Source organism: Hypanus sabinus, chromosome 7, assembly GCF_030144855.1.
Source record: "Hypanus sabinus isolate sHypSab1 chromosome 7, sHypSab1.hap1, whole genome shotgun sequence".
In the NCBI taxonomy this organism is placed as follows: Eukaryota; Metazoa; Chordata; class Chondrichthyes; order Myliobatiformes; family Dasyatidae; genus Hypanus; species Hypanus sabinus.
In genome coordinates, this window is record NC_082712.1 from 115,478,669 (window position 1) to 115,500,987 (window position 22,319).

The following is a 22,319-nucleotide window of genomic DNA, read 5'->3' on the forward strand; positions in this document are numbered from 1 at the left end:
GACTGATCAGGCACGAAGAATCTGGAACGGACTGATCAGACACAAAGAATCTGGAACGGACTGATCAGGCACGAAGAATCTGGAACGGACTGATCAGGCACGAAGAATCTGGAACGGACTGATCGGACAGGAAGAATCTGGAATGGACTGATCGGACAGGAAGAATCTGGAACGGATTGATCACACAGGAAGAATCTGGAACAGACTGATCGGACAGGAATAATCTGGAATGGACTGATCGGACAGGAAGCATCTGGAACGGACTGATCGGACAGGAAGAATCTGGAATGGACTGATCAGACAGGAAGAATCTGGAACGGACTGATCAGACAGGAAGAATCTGGAACGGACTGATCAGGCACGAAGAATCTGGAACGGACTGATCGGACAGGAAGAATCTGGAACGGACTGATCGGACAGGAAGAATCTGGAATGGACTGATCAGACAGGAAGAATCTGGAACAGACTGATCAGGCATGAAGAATCTGGAATGGACTGATCAGACAGGAAGAATCTGGAATGGACTGATCAGACAGGAAGAATCTGGAACGGACTGATCAGGCACGAAGAATCTGGAATGGACTGATCGGACAGGAAGAATCTGGAACGGACTGATCAGACAGGAAGAATCTGGAACGGACTGATCAGGCACGAAGAATCTGGAATGGACTGATCGGACAGGAAGAATCTGGAATGGACTGATCAGACAGGAAGAATCCGGAATGGACTGATCGGACAGGAAGAATCTGGAATGGACTGATCAGGCTGGGTGGGGTTTGAGAGAGAGTAACAGGCTAACTTGAGGGGCAGAATCTGAAAGCAACACTGAAACAATATCGGTTCCTAAGTGAGAAGCAGGTCAATACTTTAAGCAGCAGGCATGAGAAGTAGATACAACCAGACATTCCAGTTCCTAAATGTCTGATTACCCAAGATATAATCCACACCTAGAAAATGATATGTTCTTCAATAAAATTAGTTTCCTCTCATTCCAGAATGCAGGAATGACACACTCCGATTTTAAACTTGGGCTGAGAGCATCATGATTGGGAAGTTCACTGAATCAGTCAGAGACATCACATAGTCAGACAGGGACAAATAAATGCTGGCATCGAGGAGGACGGGGCACCGAAATCCCAAAAGCGAGACCGATCTGTTGAGATTTATACACATACTCAATCCTAGAAATGGGCATCGAGACCTTAAGATCTGAAAGCCCATGGAAGTGTTGGAGGCTCAGGCATTTATACTGAGGTTGCATGGGATTTATATATACAGCCCACAGGAACCAATAACCAGGGATGTAGACTGGTCTCTTGAGACACCAGTCACGTGGGCTTCCCAGTAACTTCATGCTTCTGTACATTACCAGCCATTTTTGTCCTGCACCATCATTATTTAATACATTCTCCTTCCTCTCGATCACTGATCTCCCTCATTATTCCTACTTCCTCTTTTCCTGACTTCTAATTTATTTACAGCCTGTCCTGTTGGAATCTATTGTGTTAATACTTTTTATAAGATATTGGATGAATTCATGTAAGACTAAATTCGTAGTTCAATCATGATTTGTACTTTAACATACTCACATAGTTTTCCATAGTATGTCCTGGCTCGTCCCCACTTACTGGCAGAAAGCAGTATCGCAGTTACATAATAGTTCATCACCTTTCTCATTTTTCATTGGCTAAGTGTTAGCACACCACCCATGTGCTGTGATTGCGCAACCATTGATTGGTTTGTTCATATCTAAGGGATTTCTGTTATCTGGATCATAAAGGTGATGGATTTTTTAGAGGCTCCATTTTTTTCTTTTTATTGGATCTTTTGAGTCTCTGCTTTGGTTCTCAGCTCTTCACTTAGTTTCAAATGTCTGTATCCTTGTTTAAGCTTTCTGTAAAGAATTAAGACTCCTCACCATTCTTGACCACCCATTAAGGATCAGAAAAATAATAACGATCCAACAAACCTATTATGTCTCTGTCCTTTCCCGCTCTAACTGACAGTCAGAAAGCAGATTCTTGCTCTCCAACTCTTGTTTCTCCCTCCATGGATGCTGCCTGACCTTCTGAATATTCCCAGCATTCGCTATTCTTTACTTGACCCTCACTGTACATTTATGTGATTGTCAGCCTCAGTGATGGAACTTGTGCTGTGGCCCTGTGGAAGCTCCAAATGCAATGTCTCATTAGCATCCTGAGTTCAAACAGCACCCTTTCAGCTAGTTATGGACACAACCCTTTTCCTTCAGAATGGTAGCCAGATGTGAGATGAATGCAAGGTGTCCTCAACATCACTCACTGAGACAGTCTCCTCCTGACCAGCCAGTGTGGCACTCAGAGCAGTAAACCCCTTTGATGTAGAAATCATCCAGCGTTCCCCAGGAGCCATTGTTACACTTCTTGCAGTTGTCAAAGATGATACACCCTGCAACAAAAACAAACGACATTCAAAATCTGCTCAGGGACATCATCTCATCTGAAGGTTGAGTCAGGGATCTGAAGCGAATAAAGTCTGGAGTTGTACTGCATGAGAAATGTCGAGGGGTTATGCCAGTAAATAAGTTAAGGTGCAGATGCTTCCTGATATAGAAAAATATAAATGCAAAGACCCAAAGAAGTGGTCAGTGTTTGTTAGAACATAGGCCATTTGATGATTAGGTGGCAGTGTTTATGAAGTGCCGAAAATAGCATGATCATACTGCCTGGAACAAAGTGCACATACATATAGATGAAAGGGAAAATGATAAATCAATTGATATTTGCTATTGTCACGTGTGTTGAGGTACAGTGAAAACTCTGTTTTGCATGCCATCTATACAGGTCATCTCATCACATCTGTCCATTGAGGTTGTACAAGGGAAATCAATAACAGAATGCAGAATTAAGTGTTACAGCTACAAAGTGCAGTGCAGACAGACAATAAGGGCAGAATGAGCTAGATTGGGAATGGGGGAAGGGAAGGGGAGGGGAGGGGAAAGGGTGAGAGGAAGGGTAATGGGGTAAGAGAGAGAGGGGAGGGGGATGGGTTGGGGAGGAGGAGAGGGGGAGAAGTGAAGGAAATTTATCTTCACAGTGAGGATTGTTTTCAAAAAGGGCGCTGAGGGTAAGAGTTTGTGGAGCTCATGATGGATAAGGAGCAGCAGAGCTACTTGGGCTGATTGGTTTGTCACTACGCTGACCATTTCGGATGCAAACCTCTTTCCACGATCTACAACTGACCGCGTAATATCTGTGAGTGCAGCATGGAGTGTCAGAAAAGCATCATAAAGCACAATCCTATCTCACATGAGGGACTTGGAGAGGGTGAATGCACCCTGTCATTTTCCCAGGGTTGGGGAATCAAGATCTAGAGGGCATAGGTTTAAGGTGAGCAGGGAAAGATTGAATAGAAACTTGAGATATAACTTTTTTTTAACACAAACGTTGTTATGTATGCAGAATGAGCTGCCAGAGGAATTGGTTGAGGTAGATACAATTACAATTTCTAAATGATCTACAAATCTTTCACCACTGGTTTATTATTTTGCAGGGGTGTGTGTTACAAAAGATCGAATGATAGACAATCATTCTCAATGCACTCAGCCTTACCTGGGTGAATCAGACAAGAGTCACATTCATTTTCCTCGTTACGGCAACATGGGACAGAGTAGCCCACAACATCCTGTTTTCCAGGACAGGTGCACTCAATCTGATCTGTCTCACAGCATTCCCGACACATGATATTCCACTCTGCCCCCGGGCAGTCCTCGTTAATGAGAGTATATCCTGGAAGTGAAAGACAGTGACTGTTAATACATGTCGCATTAAGTGGCCCTTTATATTATAGTGAATGAGAGCTTGCTACAGATTGGAACCTTCTGGACCGGGAGGGCGTGTCAGGCAAAAAAAATGGCACCCGATGCGCCACAAGGCGCGAAAAGGAACAACAATATGTTGGGCCCCGTTATATGGCCCGCATCCGACTGTTGTACATTGCTGTGGAGTGCCTTGTTAAGGTTAATTGGTCCTTTGACAATGCTCTTGCGCCTTGGGAGGAGATGCATCAGAGGTGCCCCATGTGGGGGCAGTTTACTGTCTGCGTGGAGCCATTCCTGTGCCTTCTCCGCAGGTTAACGGACATGGAAGCCATCCTTTCGGTTTACCATGATGACACCCTGCTCGTGGTCACCGACCCTGTCGACTTGCAGACGATGCGAGACAGCCAGCAGGTCTCCTCGGCCGGGTCAACTAGGAAAGGTGTGTGGGCCTCTGGGTGGGTCAGTGGCAGGTGGACTCCCTACCGGAGGGGTTGAGACCTTTTGCGTGAAGCACCACACACCTCCGCTGCTTGGGGAGGTCTACCTGAGCTCGATGGAGATGGCCTGGCTGGATTTTGGATGGAGATCTCTGCCTGGCTGGTACGCTGGTCAGGCCTCCTTTGGGCAATCTGATACCGGGGAAGGCATTAGTTATAAATCAGCTGATCTGTACCAGCTGATTATGTTAGTGCCACCTGGTTCTTTCGTCTCCAAGACCCAGAAGAGGCTGGTGGACTTCTGAGGCAACTGGCCGTTGGGTCCCCGCGCGGCCCTGCATCCCAGCTGGCGGCTCTCCACCTCAGGACCCTGCTGAGGCACCTGTACAGTGACCACCCTCCGAGATGGGATGCGCTAGCCACACACTTTCTCCGCCGGCAGGAGGGCGCGGGGCTGCCAGGAGAAAGCGTCTGCTGCACCGCTTTGAGGGAACGGCCTCGGTTTTACCGAGAGCTGTTGAGGGTGTGAGGTCTAGCCTCGTCCATTCAGGGTGCTCTAGCGGCGAGGGGGACTGGTCCCCATCCTGTCACAGTGGATGTCGAGGGGTTCCAGCTGCACGACCACCTGCTGGGCTGGAGGTGCACGTCAGACCCAGACCTCCAGATACCCCGCGGGAGATGGTCCCGCACAACACGAGCTGTCTCATGCGGATGCCCACCGGGCCCTTCCTAGTGCGTTTCGTGTACGGGCTATTCCTGCACACCTTTCGCTTCCTTGCCTTTGTCTGCCGGCCTGCCTCGCCTTTGGCGGTCCGGGTTACCGGCTGGCAGCGGAGGAGGTCCCCGGTGGAAGTCCCTTCCCGCAGGGGTGCTTCCCTTGTACACTGGGGACCTGGGGTGGAAGGAGTTGCATCAGACAGTCCCGTACAGCTGGTTTTTGAGCAGGTTCACTGTCCAGTCTGTGGGCGGGAGCAGTCCGTGTGCCAAGCTTACACGGAACGTGAGAGGTTGCAGCCCCTCTGGGTTTCTGAAGGGACTGCTGCTGTGGTTCTGGTTGCATTTCGGTCCCGAGCTAATCACTTACGGGCACCCAGTTCAGAGGGGGCGGGTTGTGAGGAGGGGCTCCTGTTGGGCTTGGTCCTGGGCCTGGCCAAGATGGGCATTCACGGGTCTAAGGTGGCGGGAAGCGGAAACACCTGTCCTGGCCGGCTGTCTGATCCTTTTCCGAAGATACGTCTGTACCCGACTGTCCTCGGAGAGGGAGCATGCAATTGCAAAGGGCACACTGGGGGACCTCCGGGAGCGGTGGGCCCCCTAGGGTATTAGTTATCTAATGGCCGTTAATCTGAATGTACTCACTGTCTTGTAAATACTGACCGTCTGTACCTTGTATATTTGTGATGTAAATAAACTCTTATAGTTTTGTAAAAACAGTAATTCCGGGAACAGTGGGCCCCCCCCCAGGGAATTGACTGGTAGTAATCATATTTTAATTTGAATTTATTATTCACTGGTTTGTAAATACTTCATGTTTGTACTTTGTGTATTTGCCGTGTAAATAAACTTTTGTAGCTTGTTTAAAAAAAGGAGATATTCTAGTGTGACATTCAGAGGCAGCAGGTCCAACCTGAAAAGCGACCACATTATTTCATTTGGAAACACTCTTTTTCACACAGGGACAGACATAAAGACATAATAGTGGATTTTATTGGTCATCTAAAACCTGCAGTGCTGACATGTGATTTTCTTTGGGAGAGTAGATTAACTGCTATTTCTGAGGTTGGTAGAGTAGGCTCTGGGGATGAAACCGAATTTGCCTGTTCCTGGAGAGCGATTATGCCAAAAGAGGCAGACATCACTCAGCAGCAATCTATGCGGTGAGACATGGAGCGATATACACGGCAACTCAATCTTAAAGAAGGCTAAACCTGTAAGGGTGACATTTATTGGTACAATGAAAAGGCTTCTTAAGGTTGTCATAGCTGGGGGAGGTAGCTCCCACTACCTAGTAAATGCTCCCAATGGCATCCATCTCAAGTAGCCTCTGACAACAAAATCCACATGTGAAGAAACAGTTTCTACTAACAGGGGAAAAGGTGGGTTACTGGTGCCTTAAAACCTGTTGCTTCAGACAGATGGAGCCTATCAGCTGTAGTCAGCAGCTCATCGAGGAGAAGGAAAACTCAGATCTCAAACCTCCACTGCCTTGCAGCTATACCCTCTCATGGGGAAGACTTTGGGAGTGAACCCTGAGGGAAAAATCTGGAGCTGGAGTCCCTAAGGCAGTCCTACATTGAGTTCAACGTTGACTGGCAACTCCTGAGACTCCGCTGGTGACAAACTCTATCGGTCTCTGACATTCCTTTGAATTCATGGGTGCGTGGAGTGGAGGAGCCAGCTTGCAAAGACAACTAGGATACAAGTCCCAAGGTCGACTCTGATCAGCATGGGGCCTGTTCTGTTGGCTCAGACCGGTAAAATAAGAAGTGATACACTTTCATGGGTTGAATTTGAAGATGGAGTACAAGGTTAATGACCGAATTCTTAGCAGTATGGAGGAACAGAGGGGTCTTGGGATCCACATCTGTAGTTCCCTTGAAGTTGCCATGCAAGCTGATAGGGTGGTTAAGAAGGCAGATGGCATGTTGGCCTTCATTAATCAGAGTTCAAGGTATTGTCGCAGGCCTTTGAGGCTCTGTTTGGTCTACTCTTGGACTATTGTGTTCATTTCTGGTTGCTTCATTATAGGAAGGATGTGGAAGCTTTAGAGAGGGTGCAGAGAATATTTACCCGGATGCTGCCTGGATTAGAGAGCATGCCTTATAACGAAAGGTGGAGAGAGCAAGAGCTTTTCTCTTTGGAGCAAAGGAGGGTGAGAGGTGACTTGATAGAGGTGGACAAGATGATGAGGTGTAGAGAGAGTGGACAGCCAGTCCCTTTTTCCTAGGCCAGCAATGGCTATTATGAGAAGGAGCACTTTAAAGGTGTTTGGAAGAAAATAGAGTGGTGATGTCAGAGGTTAGCTATCTTTTTTACACAGAGAGTGGCAAGTGCTTGCATACACTGCCAGAGGTGGTGATAGAGGCAGATACATCAGGGACATTTAAGAGACTCTTAGACAGGCACACGGTTGAAAGAAAAGTAGAGGGCTATGTATGAAGGAAGCATTGAAGTGATCTCGGTCAAAAGGCTGACACAACATTGTGTACTGAAAAAGCTGTACTGTGCTGTTCTATTCTATGACAGGGCAAGTATATCAACTGAAGGACATCAGAAAGTCTGGACTGCATACACTGAGAATGTGAGCACTGCATTCACTGCTGTTGACATGATTATCCTACCAGCTTCTCTGTCATCCCACTTCCAACACTGTCCACAATGAACAAGCAAACCCATGAAGATAGAACTTTATCAACGTGTCTTTTCACAGTTAGACCACGGCGCTGTCAACTTTCATCTTTGTTTCTTAAGGAAACAATTTGATCTATTAAGTCCACTTTGGTTCCAAGTGGATCAATTCTATCAGTCCCCTACTCTTTACATTTCCCTATAGCCCTGCAACATACACCCTCTTGCATGTCCATCCACCCCCGATACTGATGGGTAAGTCGCAATGGCCAAATAACCTGCAAACTTCTTTGGAATGGGGATAGAATGCTCCGTCAGCCACAGGGAATTGTTCACCAGAGGTCAGGATCAAATCTGGATCCTCAGAGCTGTGGGGAAGCAGCACGAAATGGTGAACCACCCGAGTAGCACTTTTTTTTGCTAAAAGATGATTACTAAGCCTGACGTCTTTTATTAAGTTTCAGAATGCGGGCATCATTGGCAAGGCCGACATTTATTGCCCATTCCCAAGAGCTGCCTTCTTGAACCGTTGCCATCTTTCTTACATTGGTCGTTCATATGCCAGCAGACACACATCAAAGGGATCCCACTGACTGAAAAACTCTGGGGAATCCTGAGAGAAGAACGTGAAGTTCTACAGAAATGTTTGACACCTGAATGCAATTGCTGAGGTCAACTCTTCAACGGTCCATCTCTTGTTGCATTGAGAAGGTAATATTGAACTTAACAGGCAGTTACACACACAAAATGCTGGAGGCCCTCAGCAGCCCAGGCAGCATCCATAGAAAAGAGCAAACAGTTGATGCTTTGTGCTGCGACCCTCCACCAGGACTGGAAAGGAAGGGGGGAAATGCCAGAATAAGAAAGTGGGGAAGGGGAGGAAGAAGCACATTTTCAAAGAAGTTCACAACATCACAGGGTCAGTTCAACTCGACAGCAAACTGGACCTCACACACTGGAAACCCCCTCATTCAACAAGATTCGCTACCAGTACTCCCAAGATCTACCCAAGATCAACAAGAGAATCTTCTGCCGCCAGACCTGCGCAGTACTTCTGACATTAATATTCTAAAAGACAGACTCAATCAAATCAATTTAGGGGGATCTAGTCAAAAAAGCTCACTTTACTGTTTAACTCTCACGCCGCGCGTTATAACAGCCGTCCGGCGGTGCCTGCGTAGTACCAAGCAGAGGCAGAAGCAGAAACTGGGAGTGGAGGGAAGGGAGGAAGGAACACAAGGTGGTGGGTGAAAGTGGGAGTGGGGGGAGGGGTGAAGTAAAGAGCTGGGAAGTTGTTTGGTGAAAGAGATAAAGGGCTGGAGAAGGGGGTATCTGGTAGGAGAGGACAGAAGGCCGTGGAGGAAAGGGGAGGGTGAGGAGCACCAGAGGGAGGTGATGGGCAGGTAAGGAGACAAAGTGAGAGAGGGAAACAGGGATGGGGAATGGTGAAGTGGTGGTGGGGGGGGGGGGTTGGCAGTTACTGGAAGCTCAAGAAATCGATGTTCATGCCACCCGGTTGGAGCTACCCAGATGGAATATATGGTGTTGCTGCTCTTCCAATTTGAGTGTGGCCTCATCGCGCCAGTAGAGGAGGCCATGGGCTGACATGTTGGAAAAGGAATCGGAAGTGGAATCGAAATGGCTGGCCACTGGGAGATCTCGATTTCTGTGGCGGACAGAGCGAAGATGCCCAACAAAGCGGACTCCAAATCTATGTTGGGTCTCACCGAAATACAGGAGGTCACACCAGAAGAACTGGATACAGTAGATGACCCAACAATCAGGTGAAGTGTTGCCCATCCTGGAAGGACTGCCTGGGGCTCCGAATGGTAGTAAGGGAGAAGATGTAAGGGGCGGTATGGCACTCGGAAGGATAAGTGCCAGGAAGGGGATCAATGGAGAGGGACAAGTGGACAAGGAGGTCGGGTAGAGAGCGATCCCTGCAGAAAGTGGAAAATAGGGGACAGGGAAAGATGTGCTTGGTGGTGGGATCCCTGTGAAAGTTATGAGAATAATGTGCTGGATGCTGAGACTCATGGGGAGGTAGGTAAGGACAAGAGGAACCCTGTCCCTCGTAGGGTGGGTGGAGGAAAAGGTAAGGGCAGATGTGCATGAAATGGAAGAGATATGGGTGAGGGCAGCGTTGATGGTAGAGGGAGGGAAGCCCATTTCTTTGAGGAAGGAGAACTTCTCAGTTTTGGAATGAAAAGCCTCATCCTGAGAGAAGAGACAGGGTGGGAAGAGGTGTAGTCCAGGTAGCTGTGAGAGGCAGTGAGTTTATAAAAGTTATCAATAAATAGACCGTCTCCAGAGATGGAGACAGGGAGATTGAGAAAGGGGAGGGAGGTGTCGGAAATGAACCAAATAAATTTGAGGGCAGGGTGGAAGTTGGAGGCAAAGTTGATTAAATCAATGAGCTCAGCATGGGTGCAGAAAGCAGCACCAATGCAGTCATCAACATAGCATGGGAAGAGCTGGGAAGTAATGCCTGTGTAGGCTTGGAACATAGACTGTCAGTTAGACAGGCACATGAGCAAACAGAGGGTGGTGGGAAATAGACCACGTGTAGGCAAATGGGACTGGCTTGAATTGGTATTACGGTCAGTGTGGTCGGTACAGAGGAATTCAGAGTGGGAGGAGAACATGGTCCATGTGGGTACCAACAACCAGGGAAGAACAAGGAAAGAGATTCTGCTGAGGGAATTTCAGCAGCTAGATAATCAAAGTGCAAAAGCAAAAAGGTATTAATCTCAGGATTGTTACTTGAGCTTGTTAAATGGCACAGTGTTCATAGGACCAGAGAGCTTGATGGACTTGATGGACCAAATGGCCCGAATTTGCTCCTGTGACTGATGGTTTTATGATCTTCTGGACATAATGGGTAGAAAGGCCTGTCCATGTGCTCTACCTTGTATACTTTATGTTCTAATCTATCTCTCCAAGGCTGAGAAGCCATTGAGGCATTGAAGATGACCCCCACTGCAGGCCCATAGGACTAACCAGACTCTGCAGCTGATGCCCACTCCTTGTGTAGCCTGCCCAAAATGCAGCAGGATCGCTAATTACTTGCTGGAAACTCAAATTGAGCAGATCCCAATAAAAGCCAGTCTGCTGAGTTATGAGATAAAGGATTACCGTAACCAAAATGCTGGGTTCTGCACATCATTTTGGGCTATTTCTTGCTCTTCCCTCTGGATTTGTTTTGAGAATATTCCAGGAGAAATTTCTCACACAAACCAAAAATGTCAAATGAGTTTACCAGGAGGTTGGTTTAGGAATGTATCAAGTTAGACATCTGCAGTTCAAGTCAGGGTAAGTTTACAATAAACTGTAACTGAGCAAATTGTTCATTTTACCTCACAGACACTATACACTTCAAGTTTTCTCCAGTAATCAAAGCCCACTCAGTGTTCAATGAGGCTTAGAAATTCATGGGTGCCCTTGAAGAAGGTTTACAAGTTATGGGTCAGTGCTCCAATGGGCATTTTACACCTGAGCCAACACTTGAAGTGGTACTTGAGTTCTGGGGCATCAGGTGGAACTGGAATACCCTTATACTAAGACTTTCTTTATCTTGTTGGTCTCATTCAGACTACAACACAGGAAGTCAGGAATGTCCTACATCAGGGAGTAGTTGGGGGTCAATAGTGGGATATCATGGGTTGGAGCTTGAACCAAGAGGCACCCACAAGGTAATGGAGTTCTGCATTCATTACATGGGAGGTGGTGGGTCGGTTGGGCCAATGACCAGTAGTTCATGAGGGTGGGCCAATGCTATTAGAAGAGGTCAGTGAGAAGGAGTTTATGGGACCTTAATGGGAGGATGCACTATTCTAAGCATTGAGCTGGATGGGAAGTCAGGAAATTGAAGTCAAAGGATTGGAGTTGGATTTGGGAAGGACGATGGGTGAACACCTCGAAGTCCTTGAACTTGGGTGGTGAAGTGTACATTGGCATGACAAATCCAAAGTATAGCAGGTAAGTGATAAAGTTAAAGGTGACAGGAAACAACTTCAAATTTCTGAAGAGGTGTAGTTCAACCCTGAAATCATTATAACTTCATGTCACCCAAGGAAGAGATTAACTTCAAAGACAAAGGCAAAAGTACCCAACACATAATAAACTACTCCTCAATGAATCATGGATCAATAACAACACATCAAACCAATGCATAGGGACCAATAACTAGCACACCATGTACACATCATAGGCCCATGTTCCCTGCACATTGAACCAAAGCAGAACATAACATAGACCAATACGGCCCACATTGTCAGCCTGTAATTACTCTACCCAAACTCATTCCTGGCTCTCACGTCTGTCTAATGTCATTTAATCCTGAATGCACTTTCATTCAATGGACTGCCTTGGTGAGCTGGAGAGGGATCTGACTGAGACAGATCAGAATCTAAATATTGCTGCACAAAGCAGTACCTGGTCAGTCAAAAATCAAAAATTTTCTATCGTATTACTTTATCAGTGGTGCAAACACTTTGTGAGGTCAGGAACTCAGACACTGGCGATGCATTGAGGATCTGATGATAGCAGCTGTAAACACACGAATTACGACTGTTATCATTTCAGAGGATCTGTCCCGGGCCCTGCACAAAGAACCTCCACTTCCTTAAATTTGTAAAGATTCAGCATGACACCTAAAGCTTTGACAAACTTCCATATACGTGTGGTTGACTGATTGCATCCCCAGCCTGGAATGGAAATACTAATCCCTTTTAATGTAAATCTGACATAAAGTAGTGGATATTGCCTAGTCTATCACGGGTAAAGCCCTCCCCACCACTGAGTCCATCCTCATACAGCACAGTTGCAAGAAAGCATCATCAATAAACCCCAAGACCCAGACGATGCTCCCTGTTCAATGCTGCCATCAGGAAGAAGGTACAGAAGCCTGGGGGCTCACACCACCAGGTTCAGGATCAGTTACGACCCTTCGATCGTCAGGCTCTTCAACTAGAGGGGATAGCTTCATGCACCTCATCATTTAAATGTTCCCACAACCTATGGTCTCAAGTTCAAGGAAAATTTAACTCGTATCTTGATATTTATTGCCTATTTGTTTATTATTATTATTTGGATTTGCAGTTTTCTCTCCTTTGCACGTCGGCAGTTGTCTGTCCTGTTAGGTGCGGTCCTTCATTAATTCTACTGGGTTTCTTGAATTTACAGAGCATGCCTGCTAGGAAACAAATCTCAGGGTTGTACATGGTACATATATGCATGTTGATAATAACATCTCTAGGAACTTTAAACTTTCACTGTTGACTGGATGGCCCACTGACTGCTGTTGAATTGGAGTGCAGAATTCTCAGCACGGACACAAACTCAGCTGTGCTTTGAGTACTTTGCATCTCATCAAGATGCAATTACATTTTACACTTCAGCCACTCGAAATGAAAATAGATTTAATTAAGTACTCTCAAGCTAAACTTAATTGGACAACAGTTAAATCCTACGGCAGCAACTGTGAAAATTAATCTCAGAAAAAAATACAGATGACCTCTAAATTAAAAAGTAATTTGCACTTCTAAAAGTAATCATGAGTGACTTTCAAACACTGTGGGAACTATTTCTGAACTACTTTCAAAATGTTTCATAGGCTGTTAAAATACAGATGGTAGATAATAACAAATTTCACTGTATGATGAGCATTTTTTTCCTTTATTCTTTATCAAACAGCTTCGATCTTGGGCGCGGCCTTAGATTCTTTATTTTATATAATAAAATCATCACATTTCAATATTACGATTTAATTTAAATTACATTAATATAGGGAAATGAGATTAGAACTGTCATTCAAATATGATGCATTTGGTATTATTGTATCTTTTTTAACTGATATATTTTCCTATACTCTAAATTCTTCTATGTAGAAACGAATACAACAATTGAAAAAGAAAAGAAAACAACAGAATGCAATAAAAATTTATCTGGTTTACTGAAAATTCTCCATAACACACACGTCGAAAACAAGATGATTCAGCATTTCTCATTCAAAGTGAATTAATGCACAACTCGCAAAGATGACATGAGCCAGTCCACACTAACACATTCACTCCCCAACCGGAGAGATACCAACATTCACACACTGACCCCCAGGGACACCAACACTCACTCCCCGTCCCCCAGTGACACTGACACTGACTCCCCGACCCCCAGTGACACCGACACTCACTCCCCGTCCCCCAGTGACACCGACACTCACTCCCCATCCCCCAGGGACACCGACACTCACTCCCCGTCCCCCAGTGACACCGACACTGACTCCCCGACCCCCAGTGACACCTACACTCACTCCCCGTCCCCAGTGACACCGACACTCACTCCCCATCCCCCAGTGACAACGACACTCACTCCCCGATCCCCAGTGACACCGACACTCACTCCCCATCCCCCAGTGACACCGACACTCACTCCCCGTTCCCCAGTGACACCGACACTCACTCCCCGACCCCCAGTGACACCAACACTCACTCCCCATCCCCCAGGGACACCGACACTCACTCCCCATCCCCCAGTGACACCGACACTGACTCCCCGACCCCCAGTGACACCTACACTCACTCCCCGTCCCCAGTGACACCAACACTCACTCCCCGACCCCCAGTGACACCAACACTCACTCCCCGACCCCCAGTGACACCGACACTCACTCCCCGACCCCCAGTGACACCGACACTCACTCCCCGACCCCCAGTGACACCAACACTCACTCCCCATCCCCCAGGGACACCGACACTCACTCCCCATCCCCCAGTGACACCGACACTGACTCCCCGACCCCCAGTGACACCAACACTCACTCCCCGACCCCCAGTGACACCGACACTCACTCCCCGACCCCCAGGGACACCGACATTCACTCCCCGTCCCCCAGTGACACCGACACTCACTCCCCGACCCCCAGGGACACCAACACTCACTCCCCGACCCCCAGTGACACCGACACTCACTCCCCGACCCCCAGTGACACCAACACTCACTCCCCGACCCCCAGTGACACCGACACTCACTCCCCGACCCCCAGTGACACCAACACTCACTCCCCGTCCCCCAGTGACACCGACACTCACTCCCCGACCCCCAGCGACACCGACACTCACTCCCCGATCCCCAGTGACACCGACACTCACTCCCCATCCCCCAGTGACACCGACACTCACTCCCCGTTCCCCAGTGACACCGACACGTACTCCCCGATCCCAGTGACACCGACACTCACTCCCCGACCCCCAGTGACACCAACACTCACTCCCCGACCCCCAGTGACACCGACACTCACTCCCCGACCCCCAGTGACACCAACACTCACTCCCCGTCCCCCAGTGACACCGACACTCACTCCCCGACCCCCAGCGACACCGACACTCACTCCCCGTCCCCCAGTGACACCGACACTCACTCCCCGTCCCCCAGTGACACCGACACTCACTCCCCGATCCCCAGTGACACCGTCACTCACTCCCCGTCCCCCAGTGACACCGTCACTCACTCCCCGACACCCAGTGACACCTACACTCACTCCCCGTCCCCAGTGACACTGACACTGACTCCCCGACCCCCAGGGACACCGACACTCACTCCCCGATCCCCAGTGACACAGACACTCACTCCCCGATCCCCAGTGACACCAACACTCACTCCACATCCCCCAGGGACACCGACACGCACTCCCCATCCCCCAGAGACACTGACACTGACTCCCCGACCCCCAGGGACACCGACAATCACTCCCCGATCCCCAGTGACACCGACACTCACTCCCCGACCCCCAGTGACACAGACACTCACTCCACGACCACCAGTAACACCAACACTCACTCCCCGTCCCCAGTGACACCAACATTCACTCCCCGTCCCCAGTGACACCAACACTCACTCCCCGATCCCAGTGACACCGACACTCACTCCCCGTCCCCCAGTGACACCGTCACTCACTCCCCGTCCCCCAGTGACACCGACACTCACTCCCCGTCCCCCAGTGACACCGACAATCACTCCCCGACCCCAGTGACACCGACACTCACTCCCCGTCCGCCAGTGACACTGACACTCACTTCCCATCCCCCAGTGACACTGACACTCACTCCCCGTCCCCAGTGACACCGACACACACTCCCCGTCCCCCAGTGACACCGACACATACTCCCCGTCCCCCAGTGACACCAACACACACTCCCCGTCCCCCAGTGACACTGACACTCACTCCCCGTCCCTCAGTGACACCGATACTCACTCCCCATCCCCAGTGACACCGACACTCACTCCCCGTCCCCAGTGACACCGACACTCACTCCCCGTCCCCCAGTGACACCAACACTCACTCCGCGTCCCCCAGTGAAACCGACATTCACTCCCCATCCCCAGTGACACTGACACTCACTCCCCATCCCCCAGTGACACCGATACTCACTCCCCGATCCCAGTGACACCGACACTCACTCCCCGTCCCCAGTGACACCAACATTCACTCCCCGACCCCCAGTGACACTGACAATCACTCCCCATCCCCCAGTGACACCAACACTCACTCCCCTTCCCCCAGTGACACCGACACTCACTCCCCGTCCCCCAGTGACACCGACACTCACTCCCCGACCACCAGTGACACTGACACTCACTCCCCGTCCCCAGTGACACTGACACTCACTCCCCGTCCCCCAGTGACACCGACATTCACTCCCCGTCCCCAGTGACACCAACACTCACTCCCCGTCCCCAGTGACACCGACACTCACTCCCCGTCCCCCAGTGACACTGACACTCACTCCCCGTCCCCAGTGACACCGACACTCACTCCCCGTCCCCCAGTGACACCGACACTCACTCCCCATCCCCCAGTGACACTGACACTCACTCCCCGTCCCCCAGTGACTCCGACACTCACTCCCCGTCCCCCAGTGACAACGACACTCACTCCCCGACCCCCAGTGACACCAACACTCACTCCCCGTCCCCCAGTGAAACCGACACTCACTCCCCGTCCCCCAGTGACACCGACACTCACTCCCCGTCCCCCAGTGACCCCAACACTCACTCCCCGTCCCCCAGTGAAACCGACACTCACTCCCCGTCCCCCAGTGACACCGACACTCACTCCCCATCCCCCAGTGACACTGACACTCACTCCCCGTCCCCCAGTGACTCCGACACTCACTCCCCGTCCCGAGTTACACCGACACTCACTCCCCGTCCCCCAGTGACCCCAACACTCACTCCCCGTCCCCCAGTGAAACCGACACTCACTCCCCGATCCCAGTGACACCGACATTCACTACCCGTCCCCCAGTGACACCGACACTCACTCCCCGTCCCCCAGTGACACCGACAATCACTCCCCGATCCCCAGTGACACCGACACTCACTCCCCGTCCCCCAGTGACCCCAACACTCACTCCCCGTCCCCCAGTGAAACCGACACTCACTCCCCATCCCCAGTGACACCGACACTCACTCCCCGTCCCCAGTGACACCGACACTCACTCCCCATCCCCCAGTGACACCGACATTCACTCCCCGATCCCAGTGACACCGACACTCACTCCCCGTCCCCCAGTGACACCGACACTCACTCCCCATCCCCCAGTGACCCCAACACTCACTCCCCGTCCCCCAGTGAAACCGACACTCACTCCCCGATCCCAGTGACACCGACATTCACTCCCCGTCCCCCAGTGAAACCGACACTCACTCCCCGTCCCCCAGTGACACCGACACTCACTCCCCGATCCCAGTGACACCGTCACTCACTCCCCGTCCCCAGTGACACCGTCACTCACTCCCCGTTCACCAGTGACACCGACACTCACTCCCCGTCCCCCAGTGACACTGACACTCACTCCCCGTCCCCCAGTGAAACCGACACTCACTCCCCGTTCACCAGTGACACCGACACTCACTCCCCGTCCCCCAGTGACACCGACACTCACTCCACATCCCCCAGTGACACTGACACTCACTCCCCGTCCCCCAGTGACACCGACACTCACTCCCCATCCCCCAGTGACACTGACACTCACTCCCCGTCCCCCAGTGACACCGTCACTCACTCCCCGTTCACCAGTGACACCGACACTCACTCCCCGTCCCCCAGTGACACTGACACTCACTCCCCATCCCCCAGTGACACTGACACTCACTCCCCATCCCCCAGTGACACTGACACTCACTCCCCATCCCCCAGTGACTCCGACACTCACTCCCCGTCCCCAGTGACACCAACACACACTCCCCGACCCCCAGTGACAACGACACTCACTCCCCGTCCCCCAGTGACACCGACACTCACTCCCCATCCCCCAGGGACACCGTCACTCACTCCCCGATCCCAGTGACACCGACACTCACTCCCCGTCCCCAGTGACACCGACATTCACTCCCCGTCCCCCAGTGACACCGACATTCACTCCCCGTCCCCCAGTGACACCGACACTCACTCCCCGTCCCCCAGTGACACCGACACTCACTCCCCATCCCCCAGTGACACCGACACTCACTCCCCGACCCCCAGTGACACCGACACTCACTCCCCGACCCCCAGTGACACCGACACTCACTCCCCGTCCCCCAGTGACACCGACACTCACTCCCCGTCCCCCAGTGACACCGACACTCACTCCCCGTCCACAGTGACACCGTCACTCACTCCCCGACCCCAGTGACACCGACACTCACTCCCCATCCCCCAGTGACACTCACACTCACTCCCCGTCCCCCAGTGACTCCGACACTCACTCCCCATCCCCCAGTGACACTGACACTCAGTCCCCGTCCCCCAGTGACTCCGACACTCACTCCCCGACCCCCAGTGACACCGTCACTCACTCCCCGTCCCCAGTGACACCAACACACACTCCCCGACCCCCAGTGACACCGTCACTCACTCCCCGTCCCCAGTGACACCAACACACACTCCCCGACCCCCAGTGACACCGACACTCACTCCCCGATCCCAGTGACACCGTCACTCACTCCCCGATCCCAGTGACACCGACACTCACTCCCCGTCCCCAGTGACACCAACACTCACTCCCCGTCCCCAGTGACACCGACACTCACTCCCCGTCCCCCAGTGACACCGACATTCACTCCCCGTCCCCAGTGACACCAACACTCACTCCCCGTCCCCAGTGACACCGACACTCACTCCCCGACCCCCACTGACACCGACATTCACTCCCCATCCCCCAGTGACACCAACACTCACTCCGCGTCCCCCAGTGAAACCGACACTCACTCCCCGTCCCCCAGTGACACCGACACTCACTCCCCGATCCCCAGTGACACCGACACTCACTCCCCGTCCCCAGTGACACCGACACTCACTCCCCGTCCCCAGTGACACCGACACTCACTCCCCGTTCACCAGTGACACCGACACTCACTCCCCGTCCCCCAGTGACACTGACACTCACTCCCCGTCCCCCAGTGACACTGACATTCACTCCCCATCCCCCAGTGACACTGACACTCACTCCCCATCCCCCAGTGACTCCGACACTCACTCCCCGTCCCCAGTGACACCAACACACACTCCCCAACCCCCAGTGACACCGACACTCACTCCCCGACCCCCAGTGACACCGACACTCACTCCCCGTCCCCAGTGACACCAACACTCACTCCCCGTCCCCAGTGACACCGACACTCACTCCCCGTCCCCAGTGACACCGACACTCACTCCCCGACCCCCAGCGACACCAACACTCACTCCCCGATCCCAGTGACACCGTCACTCACTCCCCGATCCCAGTGACACCGACACTCACTCCCCGACCCCCAGTGACACCGACACTCACTCCCCGTCCCCAGTGACACCGACACTCACTCCCCGTCCCCCAGTGACACCGACACTCACTCCCCGACCCCCAGCGACACCAACACTCACTCCCCGTTCCCCAGTGACACCGTCACTCACTCCCCGTCCCCCAGTGACACCGTCACTCACTCCCCGATCCCAGTGACACCGACACTCACTCCCCGACCCCCAGTGACACCGACACTCACTCCCCGACCCCCAGTGACACCAACACTCACTCCCCGACCCCCAGTGACACCGACACTCACTCCCCATCCCCCAGTGACACCGACACTCACTCCCCGACCCCCAGTGACACCGACACTCACTCCCCGTTCCCAGTGACACCGACACTCACTCCCCGTCCCCAGTGACACCGACACTCACTCCCCGTCCCCCAGTGACACGGACATTCACTCCCCGTCCCCCAGTGACACCGTCACTCACTCCCCGATCCCAGTGACACGGACATTCACTCCCCGTCCCCCAGTGACACCGACACTCACTCCCCGTTCCCAGTGACACCGACACTCACTCCCCGTCCCCAGTGACACCGACACTCACTCCCCGTCCCCCAGTGACACCGTCACTCACTCCCCGATCCCAGTGACACCAACACTCACTCCCCGTCCCCCAGTGACACCGACACTCACTCCCCGTCCCCCAGTGACACCGTCACTCACTCCCCGACCCCCAGTGACACCGACAATCACTCCCCGTCCCCCAGTGACACCGAAACTCACTCCCCGTCCCCAGTGACACCAACACTCACTCCCCGTTCCCCAGTGACACCGAAACTCACTCCCCGTCCCCAGTGACACCGTCACTCACTCCCCGATCCCAGTGACACCGACACTCACTCCCCGTTCCCCAGTGACACCGACACTCACTCCCCATCCCCCAGTGACTCCGTCACTCACTCCCCGATCCCAGTGACACCGACACTCACTCCCCGTTCCCCAGTGACACCGAAACTCACTCCCCGTCCCCAGTGACACCGACACACACTCCCCGTCCCCCAGTGACACCAACACACACTCCCCGTCCCCCAGTGACACTGACACTCACTTCACATCCCCCAGTGACACTGACACTCACTCCCCGTCCCCAGTGACACCGACACTCACTCCCCGTCCCCCAGTGACACCAACACTCACTCCCCGTCCCCCAGTGAAACCGACACTCACTCCCCGATCCCAGTGACACCAACACTCACTCCCCGATCCCAGTGACACCGACACTCACTCCCCATCCCCCAGTGACACCGACAATCACTCCCCATCCCCCAGTGACACCGACACTCACTCCCCGTCCCCCAGTGACACCTACACTCACTCCCCGTCCCCCAGTGACACCGACACTCACTCCCCGATCCCCAGTGACACCGTCACTCACTCCCCGTCCCCCAGTGACACCGTCACTCACTCCCCGTCCCCCAGTGACACCGACACTCACTCCCCGTTCCCCAGTGACACCGACACTCACTCCCCGTTCCCCAGTGACACCGTCACTCACTCCCCGTCCCCCAGTGACACCGTCACTCACTCCCCGATCCCCAGTGACACCGTCACTCACTCCCCGATCCCCAGTGACACCAACACTCACTCCCCATCCCCCAGTGACACCGACACTCACTCCCCGTCCCCCAGTGACACTGACACTCACTCCCCGTCCCCCAGTGACACCGACACTCACTCCCCGTCCCCAGTGACACCGACACTCACTCCCCATCCCCCAGTGACACCGACACTCTCTCCCCGTCCCCCAGTGACACCGACACTCACTCCCCGATCCCAGTGACACCGACACTCACTCCCCGTTCCCCAGTGACACCGACACTCACTCCCCATCCCCCAGTGACTCCGTCACTCACTCCCCGATCCCAGTGACACCGACACTCACTCCCCGTTCCCCAGTGACACCGAAACTCACTCCCCGTCCCCAGTGACACCGACACACACTCCCCGTCCCCCAGTGACACCAACACACACTCCCCGTCCCCCAGTGACACTGACACTCACTTCACATCCCCCAGTGACACTGACACTCACTCCCCGTCCCCAGTGACACCGACACTCACTCCCCGTCCCCCAGTGACACCAACACTCACTCCCCGTCCCCCAGTGAAACCGACACTCACTCCCCGATCCCAGTGACACCAACACTCACTCCCCGATCCCAGTGACACCGACACTCACTCCCCATCCCCCAGTGACACCGACAATCACTCCCCATCCCCCAGTGACACCGACACTCACTCCCCGTCCCCCAGTGACACCTACACTCACTCCCCGTCCCCCAGTGACACCGACACTCACTCCCCGATCCCCAGTGACACCGTCACTCACTCCCCGTCCCCCAGTGACACCGTCACTCACTCCCCGTCCCCCAGTGACACCGACACTCACTCCCCGTTCCCCAGTGACACCGACACTCACTCCCCGTTCCCCAGTGACACCGTCACTCACTCCCCGTCCCCCAGTGACACCGTCACTCACTCCCCGATCCCCAGTGACACCGTCACTCACTCCCCGATCCCCAGTGACACCAACACTCACTCCCCATCCCCCAGTGACACCGACACTCACTCCCCGTCCCCCAGTGACACTGACACTCACTCCCCGTCCCCCAGTGACACCGACACTCACTCCCCGTCCCCAGTGACACCGACACTCACTCCCCATCCCCCAGTGACACCGACACTCTCTCCCCGTCCCCCAGTGACACCGACACTGACTCCCCGACCCCCAGTGACACCGACACTCACTCCCCGTCCCCAGTGACACCGACACTGACTCCCCGACCCCCAGTGACACTGACACTCACTCCCCAATCCCAGTGACACCGACACTCACTCCCCGTCCCCCAGTGACACCGTCACTCACTCCCCATCCCCCAGTGACACCGACACATACTCCCCGTC

At 52.8% G+C, this 22,319-nt stretch overlaps 1 protein-coding gene across 4 annotated transcripts in view; it reads right to left on the reverse strand.

Annotated features, from left to right (window-relative positions):
- pamr1b (peptidase domain containing associated with muscle regeneration 1b) overlaps positions 1-22,319 on the reverse strand; it is a 177,009-nt gene that overhangs the window by 149,286 nt on the left and 5,404 nt on the right. For all 4 annotated transcript variants that reach the window (XM_059975429.1, XM_059975430.1, XM_059975431.1 and 1 more), the window contains exons 2-3: positions 3,591-3,767; positions 2,302-2,427 (exon numbers count right to left, since the gene is read on the reverse strand). In XM_059975429.1, the coding sequence (XP_059831412.1) occupies positions 2,302-2,427; positions 3,591-3,767 (303 nt within the window). The remainder of the gene's footprint in view (positions 1-2,301; positions 2,428-3,590; positions 3,768-22,319) is intronic.